The sequence below is a fragment of the Bombina bombina genome, chromosome 5, assembly GCF_027579735.1.
Source record: "Bombina bombina isolate aBomBom1 chromosome 5, aBomBom1.pri, whole genome shotgun sequence".
In the NCBI taxonomy this organism is placed as follows: domain Eukaryota; kingdom Metazoa; phylum Chordata; class Amphibia; order Anura; family Bombinatoridae; genus Bombina; species Bombina bombina.
In genome coordinates this window covers 195,176,712-195,199,439 of record NC_069503.1, presented here as the reverse complement: position 1 = coordinate 195,199,439, position 22,728 = coordinate 195,176,712, and the positions used below count along the sequence as shown (strand labels likewise).

The window sequence follows — 22,728 nt, the reverse complement described above, 5'->3', positions numbered from 1 at the left end:
ATAAATAAATCTGTTTAGCAACACATATTTGATGTGGCCAAAAAAATATTGCACTTAAAAGCAATAGGCAAAAATAACCTTATCAGGACATTTATAGTGAAAAAAATACAATTTATTCAAAAAAATGACCCCTGCCCTTAAAGTGCTTGAAAATGATTATACCACGATCCGGTCATCAGAGCATAAGTAAAGACCTAACCGGAGCTCATGTCTGGTGCCTAATGAGCAGAAATGTACTGGGCGTCGGAGCGTGTGAAAAATAGGCCCCGCCCATTGAGGGCGATCACAAACAAATCCAAAATACTGCATAAGAAGCGGTTAGAACAAAAAACCAAGTGATTCCCCCAAAAAACCTTATAATACTGCAGCCCTTAATAATAAAATAACGAGCTGCCTCTCCCAGTGTCCAAAACAAACACCCAATATGCCACACAAAAAACGTTTTAAATAAAGGATTTAAAGTAACACCTCTCTCAGATCCACTTTAACCCCTTTTATAGCAAAAAAATGTCAGCCATTCTGATATAACAGGTCTCCTCAGAAAAAAAGACTGAACATACCTTAATGCTAATAGCATGCAGCTGTTCTCCACTCTGAAGATTTCTTTACACTACCTTCATCATTCAGTGGGAACCAATGTGGATCTTAGTTACGTCTGCTAAGATCATCAACTTCAGGGCAGAAAACTTCTACCATAACCCCCTGAGGAAAATAGTACACACCAGTACCATTTAAAAATAAAAAACTTCTTGATTGAAGAAACTAAAACTAACACCTCACTTCACCTCTTCCTAGTATAACACAGGCAAAGAGAATGACTGAAGGTGGAGGGGAAGGGAGGGGCTATATATACAGCTCTGCTGTGGTGCTCTTTGCCACTTCCTGTTAGCAGGAGGTTAATATCCCACAAGTAAGGATGAAATCCGTGGACTCGTCATATCTTTGTAAAAGAAAGACATGAAACGCAAACTTTTCAGTTTACTTCCATTTTCAAGCTGGAGCTAGCTGGTGAATGGTGGATAAACACATATGCCTCTTATCATTGGCTCAGCAGATGTTTTCAGACCAACCTTAACTATGTGTTTAATTAATTTGCAGGAGTCATACATATAGTTAGAGCATGTATTATTCCACTATTGATTTCACATACCACATAAGAGCATTTTCTTTTTAAATGTTTATGTCTCTTTAAGTCAAACTTAGAAAAAAAAATATCTTTAAAAAGCAGGAACATCCTTATAGCTCCAAAACACTTCTGTAACTATTAGACAAAAGTTTCTGACTTTAAACAGATGCATTTGGAGAGGACATTAATAAAATGATTAGATACTTTTTAACACTTTTAAATGAAACCTAAGTAAAACTGCAGAAGGAAAGCCTTGCATATTATGGCACATTAGTGCTGTATTTGCTCCAATCAAAACATTATCATTTAGTCTCACTTCAGCTAATGTTCATAAGGCTTGTGCTCATAAGTGAAATGTGTTGTAAAATCAGACAGAATAGCCGGGATGGAAGCTATTGTAGACTTGTAGAATGAATAAGCATTCCTTAATTAGCCCATCAGGTTAAGTGCAGGGATTAATGGGTCCTTCCTAAAGTCTAGCATAACATCTTTCTCCAAACATGGCCAAGAAGAAGGTTCCATTAGCAATATTAATACAAGCTTAGTTGATCATTTTCATTCAATTAACTTCTTTCAATTAAATAGATAGCTTGACAAAAGCAGTGATAAAAGACCTGAAGGGACAGATGATGACTCGATCTGAACATTACTGTGCGAGAGGTCGCCGGTATTAAACGGACTGTAAATCTAGCATTCAATTTGGAAAATGCATTTCTCCTGCTTCTACTTTTTAATGAGCCGTTTTAGCTGACTATATCTGTTTGCTGGGAGAAGAAAAAAAAAGTCCCAGCAAGTCAAGTGCTTTTTTTTTCTTCTAGCAACAGATTCGGGTTTGCTTTTGATTGTTATTTTGAGCTCTGTCAGTGTCTGCTGACACCAGCGAAACTAGAGATTTATGGTAGTTGCGTTGTCATCCTCAAGTGATTTATTTTCTATCGGCCCCTTTAACCTCGTCATTAAACAAATGAAGCTGCGCCGCTAATTATCCATGACTACACAGGATTAGGAGAGCTACAGTCTCATTAAATAGAATACGCACATTAATTTACTTCTAGTTTCTTGGCGTTTTTTCATTATTTATTTAAAGGGTAAAATACAAACTTTATTTTAGGTTATACAAGCAGGCACTGAAAATAATAGCAATGAAAAACAGTAAACACCTGATTAAGTTAAAGATGTAAAGTAATGAAACAGTATTTTTTATCATCTGCAACTTATTGATCCTGTGATAACACTTTGGCTGTCATGGTTAATGTTTATTTAGAAAGCACAATCTGCTACCAGGGCGGACTCCTAGATCACTGGAAATAAAACCTTACAGAAGAAAAATAGATTGGTGTTTGTCTAAACTATTGTACATATTTACAATCATTCTCAGTGTTTGCATTAAAAGAGACACTAAACCAATTTTTTCTCTTTCATGATTCAGATAGAGCATGCAATTTTAAGCAACTTTCTAATTTACTCCTATTATCAATTTTTCTTCATTCTCTTGCTATCTTTATTTGAAAAGCAGGAATGTAAGCTTAGGAGTCAGCCCAATTTTGGTTTAGCACCTGGGTAGTGCTTGCTGATTGGTGGCTAAATCTAGCCACCAATCAGCAAGCACTACCCAGGGTGCTAAAACAAAAATGGGCCGGCTCCTAAGATTTCATTCCTGCTTTTTCAACAAACAATATCAAGAGAAAGAAGAAACATTGATAATAGGAGTAAATTAGAAAGTTGTTTAAAATTACATGCTCTATCTGAATCATGAAAGAGAAAATGTGGGTTTCATATCCCTTTAAACTAGTAAAGAATACAGTGAAATTATGTGAATAAATATGAATACCTGCTAATAGTGGAAAAAAAATAAAGGCCATTTAGGAACTTTTTTCATTTTTTCATGTTCTAGAGCAGAGCTTTCCAAACTTTTCATGTTGGTGACACACTTTTTAGACCTACATCATTTCGCGACACAGTAATTAATTCAGTTGTACTAGCAAAAAGGAGGTTAAACTAACTTGTTTTAAGAGATACGGACACATACATAAATTATATAATAATAAAATGTATTTACAAGTAACAGTATGTATGTGCAAGAATTACAATTTTTTTTTAATAACACCAATAGCTACTTACTATTTTAATGGGATGTATGAGGTTGATGGGATGAACACAATTTCTGAATATTTGGTGGAATATTAAATAAAGACACTCACATTTCATCATCAAGCATTTTAAAGCTTCCACTTCCTATCCACATATCAGGAGCAGCAATGCACTACTGGGAGCTAGTTGCAAAAAAACCCCACTGGCTTCTGACTTCAGCTCAACGTTTAAACTGCCGCCCTCAGAGCTCGGTGAGTCCGATTGACTACTGCCCGCGCTGCAAACACACTGCTGTCCCACTCACTGACTACTCATGCAGTCACGAGCCAATTAAGGAGACTACACCTGCTGTCAGGAGCCAATGTGCTGCCAAAGCCGCCAATGGGAATAGTTTCAGTTCCCACTGAGCTGCGCCAATTGGTTAAGATGATCTGTGACTCACTAGGCATCAATCACGTGTCAACCATGTGATATACGTAGCAGGCAGACAGAAAGTCAGAAACCCCCAAAAAATTTAAAAAAATGATTTTAAAGAAATTTGTGCTGAAGCAGGGACACACCTACACACTGCTGCCGACACACAGTTTGGAAAGCACTGTTCTAGAGGGTGCAATTTTTTTTTTTTTTTTTTTTTTTTACTTTTATTTGTAATCCAAGAAAAGGTCATAAAAAACAAAAAATAAAAACAATATAAACAGCTTTGAACATATAAGATCATCCGTAAATTATACACAAGTTCATTCTTATAATACTGTATTTAGCTATGCATACAGATATATTTTAGCTAGATATTGATATATCACATTCAGCTTACTTATTAACATTTCTTGGAGTTTTTTAGTTTTTCACCCCCCTCCTCCTGAACCCTCCCCCAACCCATACCCCTCCCGTGCGGAGAGGCAGCTCATCAAGGAAAGAAGAAAAAAAAAAAAAAAAAAAAAAAAAAAAAAAAAACCCTAAATGAAAAGGGGGGGGGGGGAAAGGGAAAGGAATCAGCTTAGATACTAGCTCTCTTTTAATTTTTACCAGTTTCCTAATAAAACAATTTCTGTGTTCCTGAAAGGAGAGATTATATGGTTCATTTCAGATTCGGGAAAAATTCTCAAAAAAACCGCCCATTTATCAAAAAATCTTTTAATGTCTTGCTCATTATTTATGTCTGCATTTCTTTGATCTAAAATACATTGCTTTTTCATGCAGTTTTTTATCTCGGAGATACTTGGGATTGTGCAGCTTTTCCACTTTTTGCAAATTAAATATCTAGTAGCAAGAATGCCAGAGATTACCACTTTCTCATCGCTCTGCCTACCAGATTCTTTAAGACAAAATATTATCTGATACAATGTGAGTGAAAGATTAGCTATTTTGAGTACCTTCTTGAACCAGTATTCGACCCTGGCCCATAGGTTTTTAATCTTTGGACAGTGCCAAAACATGTGGATTAGGTCAGCTGCCTGAAGTGAACATTTTGGACATTTGCAAAATCCCATGTTGGCACACTTGAACCCTCTCTTTGGGGTAAAGTATGCCCCATGCAGGAGTTTGACGTGCGCCTCTCTCCAGGTTGCAGATAGTGTTACTTGCGAGATTTTCTTAATTGATAATTGAATAGTGTTTATTTCAATATTGTTTTGTGGAATTAATTCATTCCAATAAGCGACCAAGTTTGCCCGTATCGAGGCTCCTTTATTTATGCTCAGGAGATGATAACACGGTGCAATTGACACATGACCATTTCTTGTCAAAGCTAGCCAGTTCTCCAATGTGCCCAGTCCCCATTCCCAGCCCACTTTTTTAACCAAGTCTTGGACAAAATGCCTTAATTGCAAATATGCAAAAAAGTCCTTATTAGACAGATCAAAATCTATTTTTAAGTTCTGGAATGATTTAATACATTTCCTTTCTTTATCTATAATTTGAAGTACCTTTGTTAGTCCAGCCGTGTGCCATTTTCTACTCATGCAGTCACGAGCCAATTAAGGAGACTACACCTGCTGTCAGGAGCCAATGTGCTGCCAAAGCCGCCAATGGGAATAGTTTCAGTTCCCACTGAGCTGCGCCAATTGGTTAAGATGATCTGTGACTCACTAGGCATCAATCACGTGTCAACCATGTGATATACGTAGCAGGCAGACAGAAAGTCAGAAACCCCCAAAAAATTTAAAAAAATGATTTTAAAGAAATTTGTGCTGAAGCAGGGACACACCTACACACTGCTGCCGACACACAGTTTGGAAAGCACTGTTCTAGAGGGTGCAATTTTAAACAACTTTCCAATTTACTTCTATTATCTAACTTGTTTTGTTCTCTTGGTATCCTTAGTTGAAATGTATACCTAGGTAGGTTCAAGAGCTGCCTATTGGTGGCTGCACATATATGCCTTGTGTTATTGGCTAAGCCATGTGCATTGCTATTTCTTTAACAAAGGTTACCAAGAGAATGAAGCAAACTAGATAACAGAAGTAAATTGGAAAACTGTTTAACATTGCATTCTCTATCTGAATGTTGGGTTTCATGTCCCTTTAGGTGCGATAGTGCAGGGTTTTTTGGCAAATAAACTACCAGTGTCTTGTTTCATCCTGAAATAGCGGTTAGATTGTGGGAGATCTGAGAGCGCTTTTATCGCTCACTAAACCTGGAAGGTCACAACAGCATATTTTTGTTCTTTGCTAGAGGATACAACAAAACTAAAATAATTTGCAACTCTCACCTCTGGCTCCTCAGTTATACATTTTATGATTCAGATAGAGAATACAATTTCAAACAACTTTCCAATTTACTTCTATTATCAAATTTGCTTTAGTCTCTAGATATCCTTTGTTGAGGGATCAGCTATGCCCTACTGGGAGCTAGCTGAACACATCTAGTGAGGCATATGTGAGCTGCCACTATTGAGCAGCTACCTCCTAGAAGTGTGTTGCTGCTCCTGAGTTTAACTAGGTATGTTTTTATTTTAGCAAAGGATACCAAAAGAATGAAGCAAATTAGATGATAAAAGTAAATTGCAACATTGTTTAAATTGCTTACTCAATCTGAATGATTAATTCATAGACTTGATTAAAGGGATACGACATGATTCACATAGAGCATGCCATTTTAAACAACTTCGTAATTGTCTTCTATTATCAATTTTTCCTTGTTCTCTTAGTAGCTTTTGTTAAAAAGCAGGGACGTAAGCTTAGGCAACTGCCCATTTCTGGAGCACTATATGGCAGCAGTTTTGCAAGAATGTTCTTCATTTGCAAGGGCACTAGATTGCAGCACTATTTCCTGTCATGCAGTGCTCCAGTAGCCTACCTAGGTATCTCCAACACAGAATATAATTGGAATAAAGCAAATTTGATAATAGGAGTAAATTTATTTTTTTCTTTAAATGGTTTGCTCTGTCTGAGTCACAAAATAACATTGTTGGGTTTCATATCCCTTTAAAATGAGCCACACATGATGAAAAGAAAAAAATCTTACCAAAAATACCAACATGCAATTGTTTCTTTTATGCTTTAGTGTATATTAATAACATGCCTCATATCCAATTGGTAGTGAAAGGTTTCAATATTCTATGCAAATGCAGGAAATCATTTTTAACAACATATAGAAATATTTCAGTGTGATCTTCAAGTTACTTATTTTTATAAATCTAAAAAACACATCAGAAGCAAAACCAAGATGGTGTCAATTCAAGGTCGCCAAGCAACTAGCAAGAAGCTGTGAGCAGCAAATGAATTCAGCTATAGTTTCAGTGTAACACACATGTAAAGGTTCAGACAACATTATCTGCAGAGTGAATGTTTCAGCACATTTATTTATAACAACAAATGTGTTTGTCTATATTTAAAGGGACATGAAACAAAAAAAAAATCTATCATTCAGATAGAGAAAACTATTTTAAACAACTTTCCAATTTACTTCTATTAACTAATTAGCTTATTTCTCTCATTGTTTTGAAGTGCACATGGGTGAACGAATAACATGAGGCATTTATTTGCAGCCACCAATCAGCAGCTCCTAAGACTACCTAGGTATCATTTTCAACAAAGGATACCAAAAGAACAAAACATTAGATAATAGAAGTAAATTGGAAAGTTGTTTAAGATGACGTGCTCTATCAAAATCATGAAATCAATGGGCTTTCATTTCCCTTTAAGATTAATTTTTGCATAAAAAGAAAATTTTTCAATTAATTCCAATTGATTATTGGATGTTAAAATTTGAATGTTGATTCTGAATGTAATGTTGAATACATATAAGAAATCATTTTCTGTGTAAATTATTTCATGTACGGCAAATAAGGAATATAGAAATACATAAATGAATGTAGGATTAAATAAACATTCATCTGTTTTATTTTCTTGTGAAATTCTACTGTTTTTTTGGGTTGTTTTTTTTTTTGCACAATTCTGCATTTTGCTGATATTCGCTTATATATTTAAGGTGTTCTTTTTGCATAAAAATCATATGTCTGCTTATAAAACACCTTTTTGTTTCTATACAGACCTTTTACAATTCCATGATGTATAATATTCTATTATTAAAATTACTTTAATGTCTCTTTAAAGAGACAGTCTAGCCAAAATTAAACTTTCATGATTCAAACAGGGCATGCGATTTTAAACAACTTTCCAATTTACTTTTATCATCAAATTTTCTGTATTCTCTTGGTATTCTTTGTTGAAAGCTAAACCTAGGTAGGCTCATATGCCAATTTCTAAGCCCTTGAAGGCCGCCTCTTATCTTAGGGCATTTTTAAAGTTTTTCACAGCTAAAGGGCATTAGTTCATACGTGCCATATAAATAACGTTGTGCTCACGCACATGGAGTTACCTAGGAGTAAGCAATGATTGGCTAAAATGCAAGTCTGTCAAAAGAACTGAAATAAGGTGGCAGTCTGCAGAGGCTTAGATACAAGGTAATCACAGAGGTAAAAAGTATATTAATATAACTGTGTTGGTTATGCAAAACTGGGGAATGGGTAATAAAGGGATTATCTATCTTTTTAAACAACAAAAAATCTGAAGTAGACTGTCCTTTTAAGGTACTTAAAGGTGTCTGGCAAAGTTAAGGGCTAAAAACCCCCAAAACTTAACAGTGTAAAGAGATATGGGCTAGATTTAAGAAAATAAGTTGGACAGGGGCAAACATCTTCACCCCTGTCTGCCCAGCTTCGCCCCTACCCACATTTACCATTCCACACTACGGCTAGAGTACAATGCTGCCCCTGCTCATGCACAAGGGCCATCAATCTCCCCAGTCAGAAAAGTCCAGAGGAATTTACGTGCGCCTCTTAACAGGTGCAGAAGTGGTCTAAGAAACAGCAGTCTGATGGCTGCTGCTTCATAAATCTCAGGTACAGGTTTGCTTATGCGAACCTGCAGACGATGGCGCTCCGACCCCTGTTGGGGCTCAATAACATGGATACTACTCACCATGCAATTATTTTTCCTGCAGCGTTCTTCAAAGACATTTCTTATTTTAACTCATTACTGGTGCTGGTTAGTCAGACACCACATCTTCATATTGGGAGCCGCCATCTTGGAGTTGAGGTATTGTTGCGCTCTATGACAGAAGTTGTGCTCATTCACAGCATTTTTACAGCTTAATTGTAGACTTGAGGTTAGGGTGCATGATATTGAGATGTAGATTTTACATATAGGTGTCAGAAGCCTACAACAACGCTGACCTGTGAATGCCCCACCTCTTCTGTCACAGGGTGCAAGAATACATAAGCTAGAACAGTGATTTTCAACCTTTTTTTTTGCTGTGGCACACTTTTTTACATTAAAAAATCCTGCAGCACACCACCACCCCAAAGTGTTACAAAATCACACATCGTAGCCTAATACAGCATATATATATATATATATATATATATATACACACACACACACACACACACTATACTGTGCTGTCATGCCATGCCTCCTACAAACTATACATGACATATTGACATTCATTCACAAACAATCATAATGATTGTCAGAATAAAAAACACGCAAAATTTAAAAAATATGTCACACTGTTGTCAGTCTGCTGCGTCACACCTGAGGATCTCTCACGGCACACTAGTGTGCCACGGCACACTGGTTGAAAAACACTGAGCTAGAAGATTGCTGCACCCTATATGAATATTCAAACGGCACCTGAAAATTGTTTAAAAAAAAAAAAAAAAAAGAGCTACAGGAACTGGAAGAAAAAAAAATACCATGGTGAGTAGTAACCATTTTGTTAAATTTGTTTCTTAGCGATTTAAAAAAAAAAAAAAAAAAAACCTGTCAAAATGTCAACATCAGTGTGTTTCCTACAAACCAATTTACTAATATTATCTAATTTGCTAAATACTTTAGGTATCCTTTGTTGAAGAAATAGCAATGCACATGTGTGAGCCAATCACACAAGGCCTCTATGTGCAGCAACCAATAAGCAGCTACTGAGCATATCTAATATGCTTTTCAGCTAGTGATATCAAGAGAATGAAGCAAATTAGATAAAAGAAGTAAAATTAGAAAGTTGTTTAAAATGTCATGCTCTTTCTAAATAACAAAAGAAAAAATGTGGGTTTCATGTCCCTTTAAGATAAATGAAGACAATTTCAATATCAGAATGGTACAACCTGAGAGCTTCTGGCCACAATATCCTTGAATAAGAATAAGAAACAATTCTGATTTGTTTTACTTCATTAATAATTAATTCTCATAATTATATATCAATACAGAAGACATATTTAACAAAAAAACTGACTTTCATCACAACCTTTTTCCAAAATAATACCTTAAAGAGCTGGATCCACCTTTTTTGTTCTGTTTGAATACGTTGCTGCATTTCAATATTGGTTGTAACGCCAACGCTTCTAAATGCCACTATATACTCCTCTCGAACCTCTGGTTTTGTTTCAGGGTAGGCCAACTTGATAATTCCTAAGCATGCGTCTCGTAGGCAGCGGGATAGCATTATCAACTCTTCAAGCGTGAAAGGCATCATCGATGATTGTCTCAGCCCAGCAACTAAAAACATTAAGTATAAAATAAATACGTTTTTTGTTCAGAATATTTGTTAAAAAAATTAAACTATGTTCATGGGTTGCACTACGAAATCTTACAATACGTAAACAACAGGGGCTGAACTACCATTGGTGCAGCAGGTGGAATGGCACCAGGGTCTAGGTGGGCCCATAGCTGCCAGTCTATACATAGGCATGTGCATAATGTGCACAATCGTAATGCAGGGGAGCCTTTTATTAGTGCAGGTTGCAGGTCCATTCTATCTGTCTGCATGTTTAGTATTACTATGGCTTACTACTGAGTTTGAGGGGACCCTAACATTTTTTTTGCACCAGGGCCGCTGACTGAACTAACAATTAACAAACACTTGTTATCATTTGTAAAACTCACAGTTCACCATACTGTCCCCATACGTTATCACTGTTGTACACACGGTTGCGTTGCATATATTTCAATGTTCCTCCTTCAAACCGCACTTAGTACTACCGCACGCAGCTCTTAAAGCATCCGTGTTAGCAGCGATCCGTGGTACAATGTTGCACAGTTTTCGCTGTACATTGTGAGTTTACAGATGATGACAACATGTTGCAAAAGGCAGATTGGTGTACATACCAGCTTTGAACCTGATTGGAAGGGTGATTTCAGGTGTGGTGAGAAGTATATATCGGCATTAAAGGATATGAATGAAACAGTGTACACTGTATATTAAATGCATTTGCTGATCGATAATTACTGATACAAAACAGACATTACACTGGAAATTATAAGACTCTACTAGTTTAAAGGTGGCCAACCTGATGAGTTGAATCTATTTATGAAGACTTTATAGGTACATTTGATTCATATTCCATTCGGGTCTCAGTGGCGTTCCACCTGGGGACACCCAGGTGGTTCAATTATTTTAACTTATTTACTATTTGGGGGCATATAGATGTTTTTTCTTACATGGGCGACTATTTTGGGATATCTTGTCTATTAATGAAAACTTTTTTCTTCATTTTTGAGACTAATACAGTTTTTTAAAAACTGGATTTATAATTATGCTAGTGTTGGGGTATATGTAAATGTATTATATTTTTGTAAGACGCTATTACCACGCGTTATCCCCTGTGCACAGCAGATCTTTCCAAAAATATTTTAAAAATTGATTAGAATTGAATGGTGCGGTCACAGAATACATATAGATTTTTCTTATTTTTATCATTTTTGTTCTCTCTCTGTAGTGTAGTGTTTCTCACACCTCCCCCCTCTGGCATTCGTTAGTTAGGGCACCCCACCCCAACTTTGTTTCTGTAGTGTAGCTTTCCATCCCTCCCTTAAAATATTTTTCTGCCCACCTACCTCCCGGCTTTCCTCCCACACTTCTCGCCAGCACAAGAAGCTGATCGTTACAAACAGTGACACTATAACGATCAGGCATGTGCCTTCATATGGAACTGGAGCACTTGGAGCTTCCTGCAGCTCTGATGTATATATATATAAGTTATGGGGTACAATGAGCTTGGGTAAAGGGGTTAAAAGGACAGTAAGCACCTTGTAATTACAATACATTTCTGTTATCTTGCTACAGAATAACATCAGCCTAATATTTTTAAAACAAGTTAATATCTTGTTTGTTACAGTGGTTTTTAACAGCCAAACTCCACCCACAATCTGGACTTGACTATGCAGCTGACTAGGCTAGCCATAGTCATTATGGTGATATAAAATGTTTGCCATTGTTATGTGTTAAAGCTAATTAGGATGTGATATGTAGCAGGGTTAGCCTTAAGATGTCTGCAGTGTGCTTTTTCAGTTTGAGAAATAGAAAAGCCACAATTTTTAGAGCTAAAATTACAAAAACATGGTGCAAAATACATGAAGTAAAATGTAAAGTTGTTTATTTTACATTTTCTAATAAAATCTCAAGGTATTTACTGCTCCTTTAAAGGGACATTAAACCCACATTTTTTCTTTCATGATTCAGATAGAGAATACCATTTTAAACAGCTTTCTAATGTACTTCTATTATCTAATTAGCTTCATTCTCTTGATATTCTTTCCTGAAAAGCATATCTAGATAGGCTCAGTAGCTTCTGATTGGTGGCTGCACATAGATGCATCCTGTGATTGGCTTGTCCGTGTGCATTGCTATTTCTTTAACAAAGGATATCTAAAGAATGAAGCAAATTAGATAATAGAAGTAAATTGGAATGTTGTTTAAAATTGTATTATCTGTCTGAATTATGAAAGAAAAAAAACAGAATTTATGCTTACCTGATAAATTACTTTCTCCAACGGTGTGTCCGGTCCACGGCGTCATCCATAACTTGTGGGAATATTCTCTTCCCCAACAGGAAATGGCAAATAGCACAGCAAAAGCTGTCCATATAGTCCCTCCTAGGCTCCGCCCACCCCAGTCATTCGACCGACGGACAGGAGAAAAAAACAGAAGAAACCATAAGGTGCCGTGGTGACTGTAGTTAAAGAAAGAAATTCATCAAACCTGATTAAAAAACCAGGGCGGGCCGTGGACCGGACACACCGTTGGAGAAAGTAATTTATCAGGTAAGCATAAATTCTGTTTTCTCCAACATTGGTGTGTCCAGTCCACGGCGTCATCCATAACTTGTGGGAACCAATATCAAAGCTTTAGGACACGGATGAAGGGAGGGAGCCAATCAGGTTACCTAAACAGAAGGCACCACGGCTTGCAAAACCTTTCTCCCAAAAATAGCCTCCGAAGAAGCAAAAGTATCAAATTTGTAGAATTTGGCAAAAGTGTGCAGGGAAGACCAAGTCGCTGCCTTACATATCTGATCAACAGAAGCCTCGTTCTTGAAGGCCCATGTGGAAGCCACAGCCCTAGTAGAGTGAGCTGTGATGCGTTCAGGAGGCTGCCGTCCGGCAGTCTCGTAAGCCAATCGGATGATGCTTTTCAGCCAAAAGGAAAGAGAGGTAGCAGTAGCTTTTTGACCTCTCCTCTTGCCAGAATAAACGACAAACAGAGAAGACGTTTGTCTGAAATCCTTTGTTGCTTCTAAATAGAACTTTAAAGCATGAACTACATCTAAATTGTGTAACAAATGTTCCTTCTTTGAAACTGGATTCGGACACAAAGAAGGCACTACTATTTCCTGGTTAATATTCTTGTTGGAAACAACCTTTGGAAGGAAACCAGGTTTAGTACGCAAAACAACCTTATCTGAATGGAACACCAGATAGGGCGGATTACACTGCAAAGCAGATAACTCAGAAACTCTTCTAGCAGAAGAAATAGCAACCAAAAACAGAACTTTCCAAGATAACATCTTGATATCTATGGAATGTAGAGGTTCAAACGGAACCCCTTGAAGAACTGAAATAACTAAATTCAGACTCCAGGGAGGAGTCAAAGGTCTGTAAACAGGCTTGATCCTGACCAAAGCCTGAACAAAAGCTTGAACATCAGGCACAGCTGCCAGTCGTTTGTGTAACAAGACAGATAAAGCAGAAATCTGTCCCTTTAGAGAACTCGCTGATAATCCCTTATCCAAACCTTCTTGGAGAAAGTTAAGGATCCTAGGAATTTTGATCTTACTCCATGAGAATCCCTTGGATTCACACCAACAGATATATCTTTTCCATATTTTATGGTAAATTTTTCTAGTTACAGGTTTTCTGGCTTGTACCAGAGTATCTATTACAGAATCCGAAAACCCACGCTTACATAAAATCAAGCGTTCAATTTCCAAGCCGTTAGCTGGAGGGAAACTAGATTTGGATGTTCGAATGGACCTTGTACTAGAAGATCCTGTCTCAAAGGTAGCTTCCATGGTGGAGCCGATGACATATTCACCAGGTCTGCATACCAAGTCCTGCGTGGCCACGCAGGAGCTATCAAGATCACTGAGGCCCTCTCCTGCTTGATCCTGGCTACCAGCCTGGGAATGAGAGGAAACGGTGGAAACACATAAGCTAGGTTGAAGGTCCAAGGCGCTACTAATGCATCCACTAGAGTCGCCTTGGGATCCCTGGATCTGGACCCGTAGCAGGGAACCTTGAAGTTCTGACGAGACGCCATCAGATCCATGTCTGGAATGCCCCATAATTGAGTCAACTGGGCAAATATTTCCGGGTGGAGTTCCCACTCCCCCGGATGGAATGTCTGACGACTCAGATAATCCGCCTCCCAGTTTTCCACTCCTGGGATGTGGATCGCAGATAGGTGGCAGGAGTGATCCTCCGCCCATTTTATGATTTTGGTCACTTCTCTCATCGCCAGGGAACTCCTTGTTCCCCCCTGATGGTTGATGTAAGCAACAGTCGTCATGTTGTCTGATTGGATTCTTATGAATCTGGCCTTTGCTAGTTGAGGCCAAGCCCTGAGAGTATTGAATATCGCTCTCAGTTCCAGAATGTTTATCGGGAGAAGAGACTCTTCCCGAGACCATAGCCCCTGAGCTTTCAGGGAGTCCCAGACCGCGCCCCAGCCCACTAGACTGGCGTCGGTCGTGACGATGACCCACTCTGGTCTGCGGAAGCTCATTCCCTGGGACAGGTGGTCCTGGGTTAGCCACCAATTGAGTGAGTCTCTGGTCTTCTGATCTACTTGAATCACTGGAGACAAGTCTGTATAGTCCCCATTCCACTGTTTCAGCATGCACAGTTGTAATGGTCTTAGATGAATTCGCGCAAAAGGAACTATGTCCATTGCTGCAACCATCAACCCTACTACTTCCATGCACTGAGCTATGGAAGGTCGTGGAACAGAGTGAAGAACTTGACAAGCGTTTAGAAGTTTTGACTTTCTGACATCTGTCAGGAAAATCTTCATTTCTAAAGAATCTATTATTGTCCCCAAGAAAGGAACTCTTGTCGACGGAGACAGGGAACTTTTTTCTATGTTCACTTTCCATCCGTGAGATCTGAGAAAGGCCAGAACGATGTCTGTGTGAGCCTTTGCCTTTGAAAGAGACGACGCTTGTATCAGAATGTCGTCCAAGTAAGGTGCCACTGCAATGCCCCTTGGTCTTAGAACCGCTAGAAGGGACCCGAGTACCTTTGTGAAAATCCTTGGAGCAGTGGCTAGCCCGAATGGGAGAGCCACAAACTGGTAATGTTTGTCCAGAAAGGTGAACCTTAGGAACTGATGATGATCTTTGTGGATAGGAATATGTAGATACGCATCCTTTAGATCCACGGTAGTCATAAATTGACCCTACTGGATTGTAGGTAAAATCGTTCGAATAGTTTCCATTTTGAACGATGGCACTCTGAGAAATTTGTTTAGGATCTTTAAATCCAGAATTGGTCTGAAAGTTCCCTCTTTTTTGGGAACTACAAACAGATTTGAGTAAAACCCCATTCCTTGTTCCACAGTTGGAACTGGGTGTATCACTCCCATTTTTAACAGGTCTTCTACACAATGTAAGAATGCCTGTCTCTTTATTTGGTTTGAAGATAAGTGAGACATGTGGAACCTTCCCCTTGGGGGTAGTTCCTTGAATTCTAAAAGATAACCCTGAGAAACTATTTCTAGTGCCCAGGGATCCTGAACATCTCTTGCCCAAGCCTGAGCGAAGAGAGAGAGTCTGCCCCTACTAGATCCGGTCCCGGATTGGGGGCTACTCCTTCATGCTGTTTTGGTAGCAGCAGCAGGCTTCTTGGCCTGCTTACCCTTGTTCCAGCCTTGCATCGGTTTCCAAGCTGGTTTGGTTTGTGAAGCATTACCCTCTTGTCTAGAGGCTGCAGAGTTGGAGGCCGGTCCGTTCCTGAAATTGCGAAAGGAACGAAAATTAGACCTATTCTTGGCCTTGAAAGGCCTATCTTGTGGGAGGGCATGGCCCTTACCCCCAGTGATGTCTGAGATAATCTCTTTCAATTCTGGCCCAAAAAGGGTTTTACCCTTGAAAGGGATATTAAGCAATTTTGTCTTGGAAGATACATCCGCTGACCAAGACTTTAGCCAGAGCGCTCTGCGCGCCACAATTGCAAACCCTGAATTTTTCGCAGCTAATCTAGCTAACTGCAAAGCGGCATCTAAAATAAAGGAATTAGCTAACTTAAGTGCGTGAATTCTGTCCATAACCTCCTCATACGGAGTCTCTCTACTGAGCGACTTTTCTAGTTCCTCGAACCAGAACCACGCTGCTGTAGTGACAGGAATAATGCACGAAATAGGTTGCAGGAGGTAACCTTGCTGTACAAAAATCTTTTTTTTAAGCAAACCCTCCAATTTTTTATCCATAGGATCTTTGAAAGCACAATTATCCTCGATAGGAATAGTAGTGCGCTTGGCTTGTGTAGAAACTGCCCCCTCGACCTTAGGGACTGTCTGCCATAAGTCCTTTCTGGGGTCGACCATAGGAAATAATTTCTTAAATATAGGAGGGGGAACAAAAGGTATGCCGGGCTTCTCCCACTCCTTATTCACTATGTCCGCCACCCGCTTGGGTATAGGAAAAGCGTCGGGGTGCACCGGAACCTCTAGGAACTTGTCCATCTTGCACAATTTTTCTGGAATGACCAGGTTGTCACAATCATCCAGAATAGATAGCACCTCCTTAAGCAGTGCGCGGAGATGCTCTAATTTAAATGTCACAACATCAGGTTCTGCCTGCTGAGAAATTCTACCTGAATCAGAAATTTCCCCATCTGACAAAACCTCCCTCATGGCCACTTCAGATTGGTGTGAGGGTATGACAGAGCAATTATCATCAGCGCCCTCCTGCTCTACAGTGTTTAAAACAGAGCAATCGCGCTTTCTCTGAAATGCAGGCATTTTGGATAAAATATTTGCTATGGAGTTATCCATTACTGCCGTCAATTGTTGCATAGTAACAAGCATTGGCGCGCTAGAAGTACTAGGGGTCTCCTGCGTGGGCAAAACTGGTGTAGACACAGAAGGAGATGATGTAGAACTATGTCTACTCCCTTCATCTGATGAATCATCTTGGGCAACTTTACTATCTGTGGCAGTACTGTCCTTACTTTGTTTGGACGCTATGGCACAATTATCACACAATTTTGAAGGGGGAGACAAATTGGCTTCCATACATACAGAACATAGCTTATCTGAAGGCACAGACATGTTAAACAGGCTTAAACTTGTCAATAAAGTACAAAAACCGTTTTAAAACAAAACCGTTACTGTCTCTTTAAATTTTAAACAGGGCACACTTTATTACTGAATATGTGAAAAACTATGAAGGAATTGTTCAAATTTAACCAAATTTTCACCACAGGGTCTTAAAGCATTCAAAGCATTGCACCCCAAATTTCAGACCTTTAACCCTTAAAATGAGGAAACCGGAGCCGGTTACAGTTTTAACCCCTCTACAGTCCCAGCTACAGCCTTTGCTGCGACTTTACCAAACCCAGGGGGGTATACGATACCAAATGAAGCCTTCTAGGAACCTTTTCAACTACTTTCAGACCCACACACATGCAGCTGCATGTCCTGCTCTCAAAAGTAACTGCGCAGTAATGGCGCGAAAATGAGGCTCTGCCTACTACAGAGAAGGCCCTTCCTGACTGGGAAGGTGTCTACACCAGTGCCTGACGTAAAAAAACGTTCCCCAAAGTTTATAAAGTGTGAATTTCAACCTCAAGCTGTATAAAATGCCCAAATAAAGCAATCGATCTAGCCCATAAAAGTGTCTACCAGTTTTATAGCCCATATTAAGCCCTTTATTCTGTTTGAGACTAAGAAAATGGCTTACCGGTCCCCATGAGGGGAAATGACAGCCTTCCAGCATTACACAGTCTTGTTAGAAATATGGCTAGTCATACCTTAAGCAGAAAAGTCTGCCAACTGTTTCCCCCAACTGAAGTTATCTCATCTCAACAGTCCTATGTGGAAACAACAAACGATTTTAGTTACTGCTGCTAAAATCATATTCCTCTCACAAACAGAACTCTTCATCTTTTTCTGTTTCAGAGTAAATAGTACATACCAGCACTATTTTAAAATAACAAACTCTTGATAGTAGAATAAAAAACTACAACTAAACACCACATACTCTTCACCATCTCCGTGGAGATGCTGCTTGTTCAGCGGCAAAGAGAATGACTGGGGTGGGCGGAGCCTAGGAGGGACTATATGGACAGCTTTTGCTGTGCTCTTTGCCATTTCCTGTTGGGGAAGAGAATATTCCCACAAGTTATGGATGACGCCGTGGACCGGACACACCAATGTTGGAGAAATTGGGTTTAATGTCCCTTTAATTATATTTTATATATTGTATTTTCCTTTGTATATATCTGATGAATATGAATAAATATCTTAATATTTGTATGGGTATTAGTTCATATTTGTTTATCCTCCTTACCTTCAATGGGGTCTCCAAAGAATTCATTGTCATGTATTGAAATAAGAGAGTGACTAAATAATGAACTAAACAGGTAAAACAGGGGGATGATCCTGTTGGAATCTTCTAATGACATCGGTGAACCTCTGGATATCACCTGAAGAAGCGGCACCATTGACCTAGTCATAAATGAAAACAGAATTTACCCCATAATAAACATAACGTCTTAATGCCCAGCTGCACAAACACAGTAAAACTCCATCAAGTTGATAATAGGAGTAAATTAGAAAGTTGCTTAAAATTGCCTGCTCTGTCTGAATCGCGAAATAAAAAAAATTGGGTATACTATCCCTTTAATGCTATTGCAAATTGATAACATTCTTGCAAAACTGCTGCCATATAGTGCATCAAACACGTGCACGCGCCTGAGCTGATGTTCCTGCTTTTCAACAAAAGATATCAAGAGAATGAAGAAAATGTGATCATTTAAATAAACATTCCACAGTACACAGATAAGAGGTTTACAAAGTATACTTACAGTAGGCTATTTTTTTTAACCTCCTTTACTTTGTGCCTGTTTATCGGACTAGGTAACACTGGGCAGATTAATATAGCCAGTTAGTGTCTTTGTGACATTATAAAATGAAATGATATTTATGCAAGAGCCCCTAAACGCTATTCAACCTGTACACAGACATCAAAAGACTGTAATGTTAGCTCATTACTACTAAATCTTCCTACAGCTCTGCTCCGAAATAAAAAAAGCTGTGATGAATCGCAACCATTTAGAAATTTCCAATCACACAAAAAATAATAAAATTTGATATACATACCCGGTTATCATTCTTGTGGTCATTGAAGAAATCAAATACCAAAGATGTCTTAAAAATCTAGCATTGAAAGCCAGACTGTAAAGCAATCTGCAAAACATAAGGGTTAATTATTAAAATAGGAAAATCTGAAAGAAAACAACTTGGCACGTGCCACCAATCTCAATGAGTCACTAGTTGTGTCTAATATCATCTGGATTATCATAAATCTCAAATAGAAATCTGAAGCATAACATTACAATCAAAAGAGAGAATAAAACAGTCTTTGAAACTAGCTGAAGACACAATTATCATTTACATTTTAGAAAACAAAAACCTAACCAAAGAGACAGGCAGGGAAAATTGTGAGTTACAGGCGGGAGAAAAAGTATCTTTTAATAAATTTATTTTAAAAAAAAGATATTAAAAAGGGACAGTCTAGTCAAAAATAAACATTCATGATTCAGAGAGGGCATGCAATTTTAAACAACTTTCCTTTTTCTTTTATCATTAAATTGTCATTGTTCTATTGGTATCCTTTGTTGAAAGCTAAAGCTAGGTAGGCTCATATGCTAATTTCTATGCCCTTGAAGGCCGCCTCTTATCTCAGGGCATTTTGACAGTTTTTTACAGCTAGAGGGTGTTCGTTCATGTGTGTCATATAGATAACATTGTACACACGCACGTGGAGTTACTAGGAGTGAGCACTGATTGGCTTAAATGCAAGTCTGTCAAAAGAACTAAAATAAGGGGCAGTCTGCAGAAGCTTATAAACAAGGCAATCACAGAGGTAAAAAGTATATTAATATAACTGTGTTGGTTATGCAAAACTGGGGAATGGGTAACAAAGGGATTATCTATATTTTTAAGCAATAAAAATTCCGGAGTAGACTGTCCCTTTAATGAAATAATTTGGATTTCAGAATAAGTTTGGCTTTTGGAATTCCGGATTTGGAGATTTCTACCTGTACCAATATATGTAGCTTTACAAAATATAGCATTATATTATTTTGCACTAAGAGTTGTTCGGTTAATGATAAATCGATTGATATAAACATTCAACTGAGTTCTGTATGGGCAGACAAGCACTATCAGTGATATCTCTCCTAGCTAAGTCACAGGATACAGGGTTCACAGCACCTTCTAAGCTTGTAGAAAGAGGAACCGGCTTATTTTAAATTATCAAACATTCATGGGTTTGAGTATGATCTACAGCATTAATCCATTTAATCCATATTAGCAATCACTAAGTGCCACATGGAAGCATTTCTTTAAACAAAATAAGTCACTGTGAAACATACAGCTGTATGCCCCATTCTTACCCGAAGAAATGCTGCAGCTCCTGATTAGAACACAACCAGTGAGCCAATCAGAAGTGACATACACACATAGCAATGAAAGAAAACCCCCTAGATACCTCTAGGGAAGGTGGGGTAATGAAAACAATCCTCAAAACTCCCTTAAATAGTCCTAGGTTTATTAAGGAGGGTAGTGCCTAATGCCATAAAGTGCAATTATGAAAGAGACAAGAGAAAAAAGAAAAGCATTTTATGGCACACTTAGAGAGGATAGTTTATATTACAATATTTGCTGAATGGAGTGTGAGGTGATTAAAACTTAACGTTTATTTCATATAGGTAAAATAAAATAAATGTGGACCATGCCACCTATGATTAAAACATACTTAAAAACACACAAAAAGTATAGAACTTACACTGCCTCAAAGGCCTTTGACAAAGCAGATGCGAAACGCGCGTCAGGCGTTCGCACTGCCTCCTCTTCTTTCTTTGATAGTTAAATTGTTGGCCTTAACTGGCATTTTTGTAGAACTCTAGCCATAATATCTACTCATAGTGGTTTACTGTCGGGGATGATTGGGCTGATCCTAAGGGCTCCCCCCACACAGTTTAAGGATATATTCCCTACAGGTTATTCCGGAGTTTGTTGCTCCAAGATCCACCCTATTAGTATTTAGGCCTATTTTGTTCTACATACTGTAGCTCTCATATATTGTAATTGTACAGGTTTATCCTGTATACTTTGTTGGAGGAGGCAGTGTATGTTCTATACTTTTTTGTGTGTTTTTAAGTATGTTTTAATAATAGATGGCATGGTCCACATTTATTTTATTTTACCTATATGAAAATGTTATGTTTTAATCACCTCACAAACCATTCAGCAAATATCCTCTCTAAGTGTGTCATGAAATGCTTTTCTTTTTTCTCTTGTCTCTTTCATAAATACACACATAGCAACCAATCACAAGTTGTGCAATCCTCAGAAACAGTAAAAATGTGCTCCTTGCAGTTTAACATGTTAACCCTTTTGCCAGAATAAAACACTAAAGGCCACATGTACTAAAATGCATGTGGACAGCTTTTCAACTTGAAGCTGTCTGAACACCTTCGCTGCATACTGGCAGCGGATCTGTCCATCTACTTGCCGTATGCATCATTACACACTCCGCTGAGTGTGTATTGCCCGACCAACCGCGCGTGAGAAGGGACTGTCAATCACCAAGAGCGAGCTGCTTCTTACGCTGCTTTGTACATGGAGCCCACAGTTACAGTGTTCTCCCAAGCACCTTTTTATTGGTTGCACCGCCTAGCAGATTTTACAACACTACAAGGCTAAAATATTTGTAAAAAATAAGCTAATTTTAAATGTTTTCAACATTTATTGCTCAAATTATCATTAAATCAATTTATGTTGAATTATGCAATTAATTTGTGCTTTGGATAGCAAAAAATAAAAAGTTATAAAATTAAAAAGTATTACACTGCCCACATCCAGCTGCTTTATAATACCACGCGGCTGCCAATATCATCTGGGGAGAACGCTGTAGTTACCAGGGATCAGTTATGTAATAATATGCTGTATTACAGCATTGTATTACTACATGACAAGTTGTATACACAAACAATATCCTTGTAAAATATAGAATAACTTACATAGCTATAATGCAAGTGCTTTCTGCACAAATGAATAAGCATTTTTTATTTATTTTTTTAAAACATTCTTTAAACAGTTTTCACATTTTTGGTGAATGACGTTTACAAGGCATAAATTGATGCAAATACCAATCACGCAAATGGAGCTCTTGCACTTGACCTGTTAACACGTTAGGATGCTACTGATATGGTGAGCAGAGGAAATAGCTGGTTGACCCACACAATAAAAAAGCTCCTTGGCAGAACGCCCAAAGGCCCTCAACACATCTGTTAACTTTGCAACCATCAACTACAATTATAGAACTGCTGGTGTTAAACTAAAATAGATAAACATTGAGTGCTATAAAATGAGTCATTTCCTTTGCTGCTCTGAAATGGACCATTTTATCACCTTGAAATATGAAAGTGGTTTTTGATGTACATGGGCTTTTTTTTTTGCAACATCTTGAACAATATTCTTCCAGAAAGCAGTATATTTTTAGGCTT

General features: G+C 38.2%; 1 protein-coding gene across 2 annotated transcripts in view; it reads right to left on the bottom strand.

The window, feature by feature from the left end:
- Positions 1-22,728, bottom strand: part of UBE3C (ubiquitin protein ligase E3C) — a 551,478-nt gene that overhangs the window by 251,039 nt on the left and 277,711 nt on the right. For both annotated transcript variants that reach the window (XM_053713824.1, XM_053713825.1), the window contains exons 12-14: positions 19,316-19,402; positions 18,504-18,661; positions 9,983-10,215 (exon numbers count right to left, since the gene is read on the bottom strand). In XM_053713824.1, the coding sequence (XP_053569799.1) occupies positions 9,983-10,215; positions 18,504-18,661; positions 19,316-19,402 (478 nt within the window). The remainder of the gene's footprint in view (positions 1-9,982; positions 10,216-18,503; positions 18,662-19,315; positions 19,403-22,728) is intronic.